Genomic DNA, 15,724 nt, shown 5'->3' on the forward strand with positions numbered 1-15,724 from the left:
GGCTGGAACACAACCCTGAGATCAAGAGCCACGTGTTCTACTGACTGAGCCAGTCAGATGCCCCCACACACAGACTTTTTGGTCCTTGAAGAGGCAGAGTACCAGGGAAATAACAGACTCAGAGACCTGGGGTTGACCCTAGCCTTAGCCCGTTCAAGCTGTGTGACCCCAAGAGATCGCTCCAACCTTTCTTCATCTGTAAAGAAGAGGAAGAAAATTAGTTTCTGAAAACTCTTAGGATGAATTCTCATAATTGTTGATTTCAGTGGGTACAATGGTCTGTGTTTCCCAACCCAGACTGATCCCCATTTATGCCAAATGAGCAGGAATCCTGCCACCGCGGATGCTCTTACTCTGATGGTTAGTACTAGTCGCATGCAATTCCGCAAGGCACCGTCCCTTCCTTCATTACTTGCTAACAGGGCCGTCCGTTGCATCCATTAAGTTCTCTTGGAGCTATTACCCTTCGATGCTTAAGACCCAGGTTCCAAACAGAACAGATAGGAAACAAGACAATTTTGTAATCGGTGATTAAGGAAGAATGAAATCCAATGCAGAACAGAAAAGCTGAGAGAAACCTGGGGGTGTGATGAGTCATCTCCACCATAAATTACCAAGAGAGTAAATACAGGGTCCAAAACCACCCAGGTACAAAGATGACCTCCTGCCTCTTCTCTTTTGCCTCCACTGTGAAATCTAAATTTGCCTCTATAAAGTACTCAGAAGGCTTCTAAACCAGAAGAGGTATTAAAAGTACTCACGAAGTAGAATTTCCAAACCTGAGTAGCTGTAACTCCTGATGGGACCCATCAGGTGTGCTTGGCAGTGTTAGGAAGCCTTGGTCCTGTCCCTCCGTGCAGATTTGCTCTGTGGCTCCCAAGGGCTCAGCGCCCACTCCACATGTACAGCACCATGGCAATCCCAACCTCCCATCATGATGTCTCCAGGAGCACGCTCTGTCCCTTGGTAACTGAACATTCAAACCAGGGATTGAGGTTTGGGTCTGTGGGGCCTGGAATCTAGGCTCCAGGACCTTGATGTGTCTTAATGTGTCTGGGAGAAATCTAAGTATCCTTCACTGGAAGCAGGCCCACAGGGCATGTCCACACATTCTCTTCGTCTCCTGCTCCAGCCCCAGGAAAGGACCATGAAATGCCAGCCTCCACAGACCTACCTATCTTGGCCCCCGAGCCTCCCACCAAGCCCCGCCTGGGGGAGCTGGCCGTGACCGACGCCACCTCCGACTCCCTACATCTCTCCTGGACCGTCCCCGAGGGCCAGTTTGACCACTTCCTGGTGCAGTACAAGAACGGGGACGGGCAGCCCAAGGCGGTGCGCGTCCCGGGGTATGAGGAGGGGGTCACCGTGTCAGGCCTGCAGCCAGACCACAAGTACAAGATGAACCTGTATGGCTTCCACGGTGGCCAGCGCGTGGGCCCAGTCTCTGCCATTGGGGTGACAGGTGAGTTGATGGTGGAAGCCCCAGGGCAGGGCCAGTGAGAGGATCTCCCTCTCTCAGTTGATGGGTGAGTGGGGTGCAGGAGGCCCCCATGCTCGAAGCTGAGTCATGGTGCTCTTTGTGTCCTCCCTCCCCCGGGGGCTCCCTGAGGACAGAGGGGTCCTCCCATGCAGAGAGGGGCCTCTGTGAGCTGTGCTGCTGGCTGGCTAGGGTCCCCACGGCTGACCGTTCAGGCTCCCAGGCATGTTTGTGAGATGTCGGCAGAGCGAACCCAACCAGCCCCAAGGGGGGCCTTCTCTGAGCTAAATTTGGGGGCCCCTGGCCATGGTCGCAGCTTCTCCATCCTTCTCCCAAGACCTGAGGCCATCTCCTGGGGCTCCTGCCTCACCCGCTCTGTGTCTGTCCTTCTCAGCCGCAGAGGAAGAGACCCCAGCACTCCCCGAGGTGGAGGAGATGCCCAGCCCCAAAGAACCCAGCACGGAGGCCCTGGAGCCCCCTGAGGAGCCCCTCCTGGGGGAGCTGACGGTGACAGGATCCTCCCCAGACTCGCTGAGCCTCTCCTGGACCGTTCCCCAGGGCCACTTTGATTCCTTCACTGTCCAGTACAAGGACGGGGATGGGCGGCCCCAGGTGGTGCGTGTCGGGGGTGACGAGAACGAGGTCACTGTTGGGGGCCTGGAGCCAGGTCGCAGGTACAAGATGCACCTGTATGGCCTGCACGGGGGGCAGCGCCAGGGCCCCATGTCCACCGTGGGCATCACCGGTGAGTGGAGGGGCAGGACTCATGGGTCTTCAGGGAGAACTGCATTTTCTCACGGGTGCCCTGGATGACTATTCTGTTCTTTTGCTAGTCTCTAAGTTTCCGGGCCTTGTCTCTCATTTCATGCTTTTCCTCCAGGGCTCTGGGCTGTGCCCTGTGTCTAGAAGTTTAGCATATGCTAACCTGGAGCCCCATTGTAGACATCAGCATGACCTCCTTCTGATGGTCAGCTGCTGGGCACCTCTAAGAGTACAGTGTGTCTGGCACAGGCCAAGCATGCGCACACGCACATGCACCCACACACACAAGAAGGAAAGAAACAGGACAACATCCAATCACACTGGGATGATTAAATAATTAGGGAACATCTGTAAGAGGAGCTGTTATGGTATCACCAAAATGGTTTAACACTAGACAATTGCTTGATAATATCATGTTGAAAAAGGAGCCTCCAAATTTTGTAAGGATGCTAATCACAACCACTGGAAAATAACATGCATGGCAAGAAAACTGGAAAGAAACCCATCTCACAGGATGCATGGTTTGTAGGACAGGATAGACTGTTCCAGCCCTTTTTTTGTTTTATTCTATTCTGTGTTGCTCTAAAGTTTCTCTTATAATCTGGAAATATTTATTTTAAATATAATATCTTCTTCTCCCTTATACTTCTTCCATCTTTTCCCCCATCACTCTTGCAACTTATTTTATTTCTAATTCTGAAAAAGTTATAATTTCTAGTCCCTAAGAAATTAGGGGGACAAAATCACAAGGTGAATTAAATTCTAAAAGGACAGTCAGGATGGCTTATCTGTCAGTGTCAGCCCAATTCTTTTTTTTTTTAATTAGTTTCAAGGGTATAATGTAGTGACTTGTCAGTTGCATTACCTCATGTGCCCTCCTTAATGCCCATCCCGCCATCCACCACCCCTCCAGTGACTCTCAGTTTCTTTCCTAGAATTCAACATCTCTTATGATTTTTCTCCCTCTCTGTTTTTATCTTTGTTTATTTTTCCTTCTTTTCCCTTACATTCATCTATTTTGTTCTTTTATTCCACATATGAGTGAAACAATATGATAATCGTCTTTCTCTGATTGATTTATTTTGCTTAGCTCAATACCCTCTAGTTCCATCCATGTCATTGCAAATGGCATCATTTTTGATGGTTGACTAATATTCCATTCATCTGTTGATAAACATCTGGTTTTTCCATAATTGGGTATTGTGATCATTGCTGCTATAAAAATTGGGGTGCAGGTACCCCTTCAAATCACTATGTTTGTATCCTTTGGAAAAATGCCTAGTAGTTTAACTGCTGGGTCATAAGATAGCTCTATTTCTACCTTTTTGAGGAACCTCCCTACTGTTTTCCAGAATGGCTGCACCAGCTTGCATTCCCATTAACAGTGTAGGAGGGTTCCCCTTTTTACACATCCTCACCAACACCTGTCATTTCCTGACTTGTTAATTTTAGCCATTCTGACTGGTGTGAGTTGGTAATCATTGTGGTTTTTATTTGTATTTCCCTGATGCCTAGTAATGTTGAACATTGTTTCACGTGTCCATTGGCCATCTGGTGTCTTCTTCAGAGAAATGTCTGTTCATGTCTTTTGCCCATTTCTTGATTGGCTTATTTGTTCTCTGGGTGTTGAGTTTGAGAAGTTCTTTATAGATTTTGGATACTAGCCCTTTATCTGATATGTCAGTTGCAAATATCTTCTCCCATTTTGTCTGTTGTCTTTGGTTTTGTTGACTGTTTCCTTTGCTGGGCAGAAGCTTTTTATCCTGATGAAGTCCCAATAGTTCATTTTGCTTTTGTTTTCCTTGCCTCTGGAGACATGTCTAGCAAGAAGTTGCTGTGGCTGAGGTCACAGAGGTTGCTGCCTGTGTTCTCCTCAAGGATTTCGATGGATTCCTGTCTCACACTGAGGTCTTTCATCCATTTTGAGTTGATCTTTGTGTGTGGTGTAAGGAAATGGTCCCGTTTCATTCTTCTGCATGTGACTGTCCAGTTTTCCCAACACCATTTGTTGAAGAGACCATCTTTTTTTCCATTGGACATTATTTCCTGCTTTGTCAAACATTAGTTGACCATAGAGTTTGGCCCATTTCTGGGCTCTCTGTATTCAGTGTCAGCCAGATTCTGATGTTCTGTGAGAACAGAGTTCCTCTGTGCACCACGCAGGAGAGCCCAGTGCCCTCATGAGTGCTTCTCTGTAGGCCTGGGGCTTGCTGCCTCTATGACACCACATGAGAGGATCCATGGGGTTCTGTCTCCTCTCCTGAAGATGCTCCAGACAGAGGAATGACTTCATATGGCCCCTCTGACTCCTGGGGGATCAGCCTCCTTTCTCTATATGCATTTGCAAGAGTGTGACAGGAGGAGGATGGGAGAATGAAAAAATAGACATTGTAGAACAGCTCCCACCCTGAGGGAAAGCTCTTAACTCTCATCTGCTGTTCAGTGTTATTACTGTCATGGCGGATCCCAAGTTCACATGCAGTAAGGAGGGCAGTGGAAACCCATGGCCCTTCTCCACTACCCTCACCAGATTATTAATTTTTAGGGTTCAAGGTTTCTTTCTAAGTCCACATTATTCTGGGGAAATGAACATCAACACTGTGGAATATTTTAAAAATAGAGGGAAAAATCACATCACATCACATCACCTTTTGATGCAGTCACTGCCATTAATGCTAAGGCCCGCAAAGGTGGGCTCTCCCTGCATCTTCCCTCCAGGGCATGTTCTCAAGCTGCAGCGCCTTCATACAATTCCTGGCTCTTCCTTTGTTTTTGTACATAAGTCACATCATGAGCATGTATTTTGAGGCCGAACAACCTGCATTAATCATCATCTAATGGTTATCTGACACTGGTGGTGAAAGCGTCTTAGCACAGTGAATCATCGTCTCGGGGCCATTTGGGTCCCTGACACATTTTGTTGTCATGAATAATCTCACAACAGACTCCCCTGGCACAACTTTTTCCTGCATTTTCATAATGTTCTTAGGACAGCTGTCGAATGGGAGAATTGGGTCAAAGGAAATGAGTAGTATTTTGACTCCTATGCACACATCCGAATTACCTTCTGAACATTTACGGTGCTGGCCAGTCAGTGCGTGAGGGGAACGGGGACTGCCTCAGCATCAGCAGGAGTTGCCAGCCCGCTAACCCCCAGGCGCTCCTTGACAGCTTCACAGGGACTGCAGCTCTTTGTCATCCTACCCCCATGAGTGGCAGAGCTGACAACTAAGCCTCCATCCCCATGTCTTCTCTCAGCCCCACAGGACTTTGTGGAGGAGACGCACAGCCCCAAGGAACACAGCACAGAGGCCCCGGAGCCCACCGAGGAGCCCCTCCTGGGGGAGCTGACAGTGACAGGATCCTCCCCAGACTCGCTGAGCCTCTCCTGGACCGTCCCCCAGGGCCACTTCGACTCCTTCACTGTCCAGTACAAGGACGGGGATGGGCAGCCCCAGGTGGTGCGCATCAGGGGTGATGAGAACAACGTCACCGTCGGGGGCCTAGAGCCAGGGCGGAGGTACAAGATGCACCTGTATGGCCTACACAGGGGCCAGCGCCAGGGCCCCGTGTCCACCATGGGCGTCACTGGTGAGTGCTCGCGGGACCCTAGGGAAGCTGACCCTACAGGACCATGGGCATGAAAACATATACTCTAGGCAGCATGTCTCTTTTGCACATCATGTGGCCTGGGGATCTCTGTAAAGGGCCTGTTCAGGTGCCACAGGCTGGGGCAGGGGCCAGAGATTCTACGTCCCTGACATGGTGCTGGTGCTGCTGGTCCGAGAACCACACCTTTAGTAGCAAAGCTCCTCAGGACAAAGGAACGGGACGCTTTCCCAGAGTCTGTTGGAGAGAGCTGTCCAGACATCCCTGATTCCTCCTGGAGGCTCTGCCTCCCTGTAGTTCACTGGAGGCTGGGGGACAAGCCAGAGGGGGCTCTGGATGTAGTGTCCTGATCGAAACATGTCCAGGCCTCATGGTTTGGGTGCTGTCAGACCTCTGCTTCCCATGCCCCAACAAGACTGAGTGGCCTGAGCCAAGCACTGTGGGAGTTCCCTGGGGTGAAGCTGATCGTGGCAGAGAGATAAGTTCTTATCGTAATGGGGCTCCTGGGCATGGGGAGACAGGCCGTGAACCAGCAATCAGGCAAAGGGGCATATGCCTATGACGGGAAGGTCCGGGGCCAGGCCAAGACTGGGCAGCAAGCCTAAGCCAGTCCGCCCGCAGGTGTCCACGAGACAACTGACACCAGAGTCTTGAGATGGGGGTAGAGCAGTAGAAGCAGCTCAGGGGCCTGTCCCGCGGTAGAGGGGGCTGTTGCACGGTGAAGTCAAGGCCGACACCGTCAGATGTACTGTGAAAGGCTCGTCCTAGGAGGCCCCTGTGAGGAACGGATTGGGGGGAGTCAGGGAGCCCAGGAGGGACACGGTGACCCCGGTGAGAGGCGATGGGGCTGGGGTGGAACCCAGGCCTGGCTAGTGGGGCTGCAGAGGTGGGGAACCCAGGACGACCTTAGTTGGACTCTGAGTGTGATGGCCGCTGGGGATAGGAACCGAGCCAGGAAGACTCCAGGTTTCTGGTTGGGGAAGGGAGTTCTGAGCTGTTTGGGAGCAAAGACAGGAACCAAGGGGAGTGAGATGGGAAGGGGACCCCAGTGGAGGGAGGCTCAGGACACAGAGTGTGGGGAGGTGGGTGCCGGAGAGAGCAGGAGAGGGCGCGGGGTGTGCGTAGGGGTAAGATGAGGGTAAGCGGCCGAGCAGGCTGGCATTAATGGACTGGGAAGGTGACACTCTGCTCCTCATTATCCTATTTTGTAAGACACCCACTGCCGTGCTGACTTGCATGTCCTCACCCGTCTCTATGTCTCTGTCCACTTCCAGAAAATGAAGCTGTGACCACTGAAGCCTCATCCACCATGGCTCCCGAGCCTCCCACCAAGCCCCGCCTGGGGGAGCTGGCCGTGACCGACGCCACCTCCGACTCCCTGCACCTCTCCTGGACCGTCCCCGAGGGCCAGTTTGACCACTTCCTGGTGCAGTACAAGAACGGGGACGGGCAGCCCAAGGCGGTGCGCGTCCCGGGGTATGAGGAGGGGGTCACCGTGTCAGGCCTGCAGCCAGACCACAAGTACAAGATGAACCTGTATGGCTTCCACGGTGGCCAGCGTGTGGGCCCAGTCTCTGTCATTGGGATGACAGGTGAGTGGATGGTGGAAGCCCCAGGGCAGGGCCAGTGTGAGGATCTCCCTCTCTCAGTTGATGGGTGACTGGGCGCAGGAGGCCCCCATGCTTGAGGCTGAGCCATGGGGCCCTTTGTGCCTCCCTCCTTCCCTGGGGGCTCCCTGAGGACAGAGGGTTCCTCCCGTGCAGAGAGGGGCCTCTGGGAGCTGTGCCCCTGCTGCCCAGGCTCCCAGGCATGTTTGTGAGATGTCAGGAGAGTGAGCCCACCCAGCCCCAAGGATGGGCTTCACTGAGCTGAATTTGGGGGCCCTCGACCGTGGTCACAGCTTCTCCATCCTTCTCCCAAGACCTGAGGCCCTCTCCTGGGGCTTCTGCCTCACCTGCTCTTTGTCTGTCCTTCTCAGCTGCAGAGGAAGAGACCCCAACGCTCTCTGAGGTGGAGGAGACGCCCAGCCCCACAGAACCCAGCACGGAGGCCCGGGAGCCCCCCGAGGAGCCCCTCCTGGGGGAACTGACGGTGACAGGATCCTCCCCAGACTCGTTGAGCCTCTCCTGGACCATCCCCCAGGGCCACTTCGACTCCTTCACTGTCCAGTACAAGGACGGGGACGGGCGGCCCCAGGTGGTGCACGTCAGGGGTGACGAGAACGGGGTCACTGTTGGGGGCCTGGAGCCAGGGCGCAGGTACAAGATGCACCTGTACGGCATGCACAGGGGGCAGCGCCAGGGCCCCGTGTCCACTGTGGGCATCACTGGTGAGTGTGGGCGGGGACCCTGTCCCCAAGGTCTCCTTCCATTTTCTCTTGTTCCCCGCCGTTTGGATCTCAGCACCTCAGAGATGGTCCCTTAAGTTCCTCTCCTTTCTCTTATGACACTAATGATCCTGCGTCATCCCTTAGTTGAGTGAGGATGGTGGAGACGGCGTTCTCCGTCTGTTGGCGTATACCCTGGGCTTCATAAATTGTACTTGTCTTCTTGATCTTTCTTCGTTCTTCATATATGGCCTCCTTAGGCTTCGGGAGTATTTTACTGACTCAGAATGCAGCTGCAGGACCAGATTCTCTGGTTTGATTCCTGCTCTAGACGAAGTGATTGTATGAATTCATGAACATTTCTTAACTTCTCTGTGCCTCAAATCCACGCAGAATGGGGATGCTAATGGTAATGGCATCTCCTTCGTATGTTGTGTGAGGATACGTGTGCCACTGTGTGAGCTGCTTACAGCCATGCCTGGGACACATTAAACACGTTAGAAGAGCTTGCTACAAAATGTTTATTGCATAGCCTGGGGAAAGCACTCCCTCTCTCTTGAAGGGTCCTTCCTTTGGCCCCTCAGCCTCCTCTGCTCTGTTCCAGGCTCCCTACCCACAGAGCCCCCTGTAGCACCCCGCCTGGGGGAGCTGGCTGTAGCAGCTGTGACCTCCGATACAGTGAGCCTCTCATGGTCAGTGGCCCAGGGTCTCTTCGACTCCTTCCTTGTCCAGTACAAGGATGCGAAGGGACAGCCCCAGGTGATGCCTGTGGGCGGACACCTCCATGAGATCACAGTTTTCGGGCCTGGACCCAGCCCGCAAGTACAAGTTCCTGCTCTTTGGCCTCCGGGATGGGAAACGCCTTGGCCCAGTGTCTGCAGAGGCAAAGACAAGTGAGTGAGGGCTGGAGGCTGGAGGCCGTCTTTGGCACTAGAGCCTCCTGAGTGCGCTTTCGCCCCCTTGTGCTGACAGTCAGAATTTCCTGTTGCTGTGCTCCACACTCCAGACCTCAGGGCCTGTGGACCTGCTTATTTCCTAGGTCCAGAGCACCCCCCTTACCCTTCTCATCCTTCTCCCTCCTCTTCCTCCATCCTGAGAGACGCTGCTTTCTTCCCTGGCTCATCTTTTCATCCCTCTGCTGTCCCACTTCCTGCCATGTGGCCTAGCCACCCCCTCCCAGCTCCCAGAACCAGCTCCCAGAGCCCTTGCACCCTGGGGAAGCTCTGCCAGCCTGTCACCATTTCTGTCACTCTCCATACACCTCTCTCTCTTTTCCAGTCTCAGACATGAAATCTCCCCGTCTCGGGGAGCTGACAGTGACATACGTGACCCCAGACTCCATGACCCTCTCCTGGACCGTCCCTGAAGGTGAATTCGACTCCTTCGTGGTCCAATACAAAGACAGGGACGGGCAGCCTCGCGTGGTGCCCGTGGCCACAGACCAGCGCGAGGTCACCATCCCCGGCCTGGAGCCTGGCCGGAAGTACAAGTTCCTGCTCTACGGGCTGGCAGGCAGGAAGCGCCTGGGCCCCATCTCTGCCGATGGTACCACAGGTGAGCCCTCACACTGCACCCCACCTTTTCTAGAACTGCCTTCTCTTGTGCCCCCAGAGCCAAGCCCCCACAGACCTATCCATGCCTCTGGCCTTTATTCTCCTACCTTCAGCCTTTGCCGCAGCAAAAACAAATATTTACTGAGTCTCGGTCATGTGCTAGACACTTTCCTAAGCATGTTATAGACATTATTCCCTTCATTCGCTGACTGCTGATGTCATAAAAAGAATCCAGTCTTTGGAGCCAGGTAGACCTGTGTTCAAATTCCAATTGCTGGTGGTGTGGCCACGGACAGCCACTTCCTTCCCTTGAATCGCAGTTTCTGTACCTGCGTAGGCATAATAAATATGGATTGGCACTCCGTAAATGTTCCCATCCTCTTGCCTCTGTCCCAGCTGAGGCAGGAGGTGGAAAATATGGAAGGGTTTGGCTGCAGAAAGACTATGGAAAAATCTGGTGTCATTGTGCCCATTACTCAGCCCCCTGAGGAAAGGGTGGAGGTGGGTCACTGACCCTTACCCTACTCCCAGGACCGTGAGTCATCCTGGCCAGATGGGGATGGAGCACATGGTCACTTGGGGCCTGGTACCCTGAGACTGCCTAATTCTCTTCCCTACCCCCCATTGTGGGGAGTGGATATAGGCTTCTCTGATCCTATCAGCCAGCACCCATCCCCACTGGGGCAGCCTCTTCTGCATTCTGCCCTCCATTCTCCCAGTGCTGCCCCGCCCCACTGCCCTGGTCCAGGACTAGTAGTGCAAGGCTGAGCAACTGGGTAGAAGGACGACCCAGGCTGATAGCAAGGGAGGGGGAGGTCATGGCCAAGCTCTGGGAGCCCATCAGCTTGGCTGGCTGCCAGCCCAGCTCTTAACGTTTAGGGGTGTCTCCCTGAAACCCAGATACACTCTGGGAGCCTTTCTGGGCTCTGGCCCCATCCCTGCTCAGGGGGGCCAGGGAGAAACTAAGGCCCTTTTCTACCCCCCCAGGGGCCCTATGTCACAAGGTGATCTTTTATGCATTTACTGCACCTTGGTCACAGCAGGGAGGGAGTGGGGGCAGGAAGGAGTGAGGGCAGTGGCCTCCCGAAGAGAGATGGAGCTTCTGGCTGTCCTTCCTTTGGGTAGATCGAAGCCACACTGCAGGGATCCTCTCCTAGAGCCTCGTGCCTCCCCGAAGGCGCCAGGGCTGCGGTAGAAGTAGCTCTTGACGGAGTTTCTCCTCGCGCTCTCTCCACAGCTACCCTGGAGAAGGAGCGGCAGCGCCCACCCCGCCTCGGGGAGCTGACAGTGACAGATGGGACCCCAGACTCCCTGCGCCTCTCATGGACGGTGGCCCAGGGCACGTTTGATTCCTTTGTGGTCCAGTATAGGGACCCAGCTGGGCAGCCCCAGGCAGTGCCTGCAGCCAAAGACCAGCGGGAAGTCACCATAGAGGGTCTGGAGCCTGGCAGGAAATACAAGTTTCTGCTGTATGGGCTCCACGGGGGACAGCGCCAGGGCCCCCTCTCTGTTCTGGGAGTAACAGGTGAGTGGAAGGTCGAAGTGAGTAGCAGGAGTGGGCCTGGGGGATAAGGAGGCCTGCACAGAGCTCGGGAGGGAGGGAAGTGCGGTGGGGCCAGCCCAGACGTAGCCACGGAGTCTGTGGAGGTGGGCGCAGGGCAGGCGCAGGAAAGGCCCTGGCAACGGCCCCCAGCCTCCCAACACCCCCCCCCCCCGCCGCCCCATGCTGACAGCTGTTCCCCGTAGTCCCTCTCCTGAGGCAGCTCTTACTGGACAGAGGCAAACCCCCTCCCGTGAATGAGTCAGGAGCCTTTTCTCTCAAGTGGAAAATAACTGGAGAAGGACATAGCCGAGAGGCACTGACAGAGTGGGCTCCTCCCTGGGACATGCCGACACCCCGCTCAGCTCAGCGGGATGCAGCACTCGGGCCCTTCTCTGTCCTCAGCTCTTCTGCAGAGGCCACGTGCCCGAGCTCAAGGAGTGATCAGAAGCTCAGGCACCCGGGGTGGGGGGGCGGTGGCAGGCTGCACACACACTTTTGCGGGGGGCGGCGCGAGAGGCTGCGAAAGTGGAGAAGGGGAAGCAAGGGCAGGACTCGACACAGCAGAGGGGTGATGGGGCCACAGTGCTGGCACTCACAGGAGCCCAGCGGTAGCTGGACTCAGTGCCACCGCAGGGAATGACAGGTTCATGAAAAGGAAAATGGCCAAAGAGCCTCGGTCACCACCACCACCACCCCTGCTCAACTTCTCCCTTGGGCTTCTCCCACACAGCCCCGGGAGTGGACACACCAGGCCCCTGGCACCCCACCACAGAGGCTCCTGAGCCCCCTTCAGGGCCCCAGCTGCAGACACTGGCAGTGAGCGACATAACCCCAGACTCCCTGCGCCTCTCGTGGAGTGTGGCCCAGGGCCCCTTTGACTCCTTCGTGGTCCAGTATCAGGACACAGATGGGCAGCCCCAGGCCTTGCTCATGGACGGCAACCAGAACAAGGTGCAAGTGTCAGGCCTAGAGCCCAGCACCTCCTACACGTTCTTCCTCTACGGCCTCCACAAAGGGAAGCGCCTGGGGCCTGTCTCCGCTGAGGGCACCACAGGTATGACCAGGCCAGGGCCCTCCACCGAGTCCTCCCCACATCTGGTCTGGGACTGGCAGGGCTGATGGGGTGCCCTGGCACGGTGACTGTAGCGGCAGAACGCGAGGAGGGCTCTGCAAAGCGGGGAAAGGTGTGCTGACAGCCCCCACTCTACACACACATGCTCACTACGGGTCCCACCTGGAGCGCTTGCCCCTCATTAGCTCCATTCACGGATGACAAACTCAGGGTGGGCCCAGAGCCAGAGCCCCACCCCAGGCCACCGAGGCTGTGTGCTTCTGTCCCCCACCTACTCTGTGCAGGGCCTGCTCCTGCTGGCCTGACCCCCGGGGAGACAGGGCCCCGCCTGTCCCAGCTGTCCGTGACCGATGTGACCACCAGTTCCCTGCGGCTCAACTGGGAGGCCCCCTCAGAGGCCTTTGACTCCTTCCTGCTCCGCTTCGGAGTCCCATCGCCAAGTACCCTGGAGCCGCACCCACGTCCCCTGCAGCAGCGGGAGCTGACAGTGCCAGGGTCACGGCGCTCAGCTGTGCTCCGGGACCTGCACCCAGGGACCCTGTACAGCCTGACATTGTATGGGCTGCGGGGGCCCCATAAGGCCGACAGCATCCAGGGCACAGCCCGCACCCTCAGCCCAGGTAAGGCCCTGCAGGGGTCACCTTCCTGTGCTGCCCTGAAGTAAGGGGTCTGTACTTCATAGGGCGGAACCTCGTGTCTCAGCCATCTGGGGCGGTGCTTGGCGGGTGGTGGGGGCTGGAGGAGTCTACAGAGACATTCTCTCCTGGGTCTAGAGGAAAGGGGTAGGTGAGCAGGGCTGGAGCCACTGGACACCCGGAAGAGGCAGGGGTGGGGATCCTGGGTCAGGAGCCTTGCTGCCGTGTGCCCTTACTGCCGTCTCGACACACCCTATCTGCAGTTCTGGAAAGCCCCCGTGACCTCCAGTTCAGCGAAATCGGGGAAACCTCGGCCCAGGTCAGCTGGATACCTCCAGCATCCAGAGTGGACAGTTTCAAAGTTTCCTACCAGCTGGCAGATGGAGGTGACACCCTTTTGCCCATGTCCTCATTTGCCCTCATCTCTCCTGCTCTATTCACTCTGCTCACTTCCCAGGGCAAACCCCTGAGGCCAGTGTGTTTTCAGGAGAACCACAGAGTGTGCAGGTGGATGGCCGAGCACAGACCCAGAAACTCGAGGGGCTGATCCCAGGCTCTCACTATGAGGTGACCGTGGTCTCTGTCCGTGGCTTTGAGGAGAGTGAGCCTCTCACAGGCTTCCTCACCACAGGTAAGGTGGATTAGGCCCCAGCGGGAGGTAGGGGGAGAATGAATGGGGAGGGGGAAGGTGTGAGAGGCTCCGACTGTGGACCAGGGGCCAATGGAGCTCGGAAAGGTGGGGGTTGGAGGGGGGGGGCAGGGGACAGCTCTGAGCCCTCTCCCTTCTCCCAGTTCCTGACGGCCCCACCCAGCTCCGAGCGCTAAACTTGACAGAGGGATCCGCTCTGCTGCACTGGAAGGCCCCCCAGACCCCTGTGGACAAGTACAAAGTCCGGGTCACAGCCTCAGGGGGTGAGCAGGGCTGAGGCCTCTGAGGGAACTTGTTCGGGGAGGGGAGAGGGGTCTGGCAGGGCACAAAGGGGGCAGATGCTGATGCGCAGCCCACTGCCAGCCCCCTCACTACAGGGCTCGGCCCCCGGCAGTGCTGTGGAGTACCCTCTGAGTGGCCTCGAGCTCCATACCAACTACACGGCGACCGTGCGTGGTCTTCGGGGCCCCAATCTCACCGCCCCCGCCAGTGTCACCTTCACTACAGGTGCGGCTTGGAGCTGTGCACAGCAGGGCAGGGGAGGTTCAAAGGAGCTAGGATGGGCCTCGTCTTCATTTTCTTTTCCTACTTTCCCCTCGCAGGGCTAGAGGCCCCCCAGGACTTGGAGGCCAAGGAAGTGACCCCACGCACAGCCCTGCTCACTTGGACTGAACCCCAAGTCCTGCCGACTGGCTACCTGCTCAGTTTCAACACCCCCGGTGAACAGACCCAGGTGCCCCCATCCCTCCCTCACTGGCCAACTCCCCTCCCAGCTTCCATTCCAGGAGGTGCTGCCCCATCCTCTGGCCCTCCCAGCGGGGCTCCCTGTCCCCTGACCTGCTCCTTGTCTGTCCACAGGAGATCCTGCTCCCAGGAGGGGTCACCTCGCACCGGCTGCTGGGGCTCTTTCCCTCCACCCCCTACAGCGTGTGGCTCCGGGCTATGTGGGGCGAGAGCCTCACACCGCCGGTGTCCACCTCCTTCACCACTGGTATTTGGGCCCTGGGACCTATGGCCAGGGGCTGAGCAGGCAGCAGGGGTCTGGGGTTTAGCAAAAGGACCGGCCCCTCATTCTCCTCTCTGCAGGTGGACTTCCAATCCCCTTTCCTCGGGACTGTGGGGAAGAGATGCAGAACGGAGCCAGCTCTTCGAGGGCCACCACCATCTTCCTGAATGGGAACCGCGAGCGGCCCCTGGATGTGTTCTGTGACATGGAGACCGATGGGGGTGGCTGGCTGGTGGGTGGAACATGGAAGCCTGGGGGTCTGCCTGGGGAAGGGGCTGCTTTGCCAGGAAACCATAGGCCAATGGTGCCTCTGCCTGCTTCTCAGGTGTTCCAGCGCCGCATGGATGGACAGACAGACTTCTGGAGGGACTGGGAGGACTACGCCCACGGCTTTGGCAACATCTCCGGGGAGTTCTGGCTGGGTCAGTGCCCCACAGGACTCCAGGGCCAGGGAAGGGACAGCAACCCCGTGGACACCAGGACCCTGATGAGAGCACTGTCCCTCCCTCCCCACAGGCAATGAGGCCCTGCACAGCCTGACAGCAGCGGGTGACTACTCCATGCGCGTGGACCTGCGGGCCGGGGACGAGGCCGTGTTCGCACAGTATGACTCTTTCCGGGTGGACTCAGCCGCAGACTACTACCGCCTTCATCTAGACGGCTACCATGGCACAGCAGGTCAGGCCTGGGCCTGGGAGCGGGGCAGGCTGGCACAGAGGCCAGGGCGGCCCTCACTGTTCCTCTCACACCTGGCCAGGCGACTCCATGAGCTACCACAGTGGCAGCGTCTTTTCTGCCCGGGATCGAGACCCCAACAACCTGCTCATATCCTGCGCCGTCTCGTACCGCGGGGCCTGGTGGTATAAGAACTGCCACTATGCCAACCTCAACGGGCTCTACGGGAGCACTGTGGACCACCAGGTGAGGGGCCGGGAGTGGGGGGCCCTCCTGGGCTGTGAGGGCAGGCTCGGGCCCTCACCTGTGAAGTGGGATAATAATGCCAATCTCACCAAGGCATCTTGAGGGAGATTTATTGGACGTAAAGGTCCAGCTCAGATGAAGCCTCTGGGCCTTGGCAGTCAAGGATCTTGG

General features: G+C 56.5%; 1 protein-coding gene across 1 annotated transcript in view; it reads left to right on the forward strand.

Moving 5' to 3' along the window:
• Window positions 1-15,724, forward strand: part of TNXB (tenascin XB) — a 56,266-nt gene that overhangs the window by 40,127 nt on the left and 415 nt on the right. Inside the window, 21 exon segments of the mRNA XM_045065128.1 lie at window positions 1,133-1,462; window positions 1,872-2,222; window positions 5,498-5,830; window positions 7,123-7,440; window positions 7,827-8,177; window positions 8,779-8,972; window positions 8,974-9,067; window positions 9,453-9,728; window positions 10,965-11,252; window positions 12,001-12,324; window positions 12,627-12,962; window positions 13,241-13,363; window positions 13,465-13,608; window positions 13,770-13,889; window positions 13,990-14,133; window positions 14,229-14,359; window positions 14,485-14,617; window positions 14,713-14,864; window positions 14,958-15,054; window positions 15,149-15,310; window positions 15,390-15,553. Coding sequence (XP_044921063.1) covers window positions 1,133-1,462; window positions 1,872-2,222; window positions 5,498-5,830; window positions 7,123-7,440; window positions 7,827-8,177; window positions 8,779-8,972; window positions 8,974-9,067; window positions 9,453-9,728; window positions 10,965-11,252; window positions 12,001-12,324; window positions 12,627-12,962; window positions 13,241-13,363; window positions 13,465-13,608; window positions 13,770-13,889; window positions 13,990-14,133; window positions 14,229-14,359; window positions 14,485-14,617; window positions 14,713-14,864; window positions 14,958-15,054; window positions 15,149-15,310; window positions 15,390-15,553 — 4,565 coding nt within the window.

The sequence above is a fragment of the Mustela putorius genome, unplaced genomic scaffold, assembly GCF_011764305.1.
Source record: "Mustela putorius furo isolate JIRA1106 unplaced genomic scaffold, ASM1176430v1.1 tig00003856_pilon_pilon_pilon, whole genome shotgun sequence".
In the NCBI taxonomy this organism is placed as follows: Eukaryota; Metazoa; Chordata; class Mammalia; order Carnivora; family Mustelidae; genus Mustela; species Mustela putorius.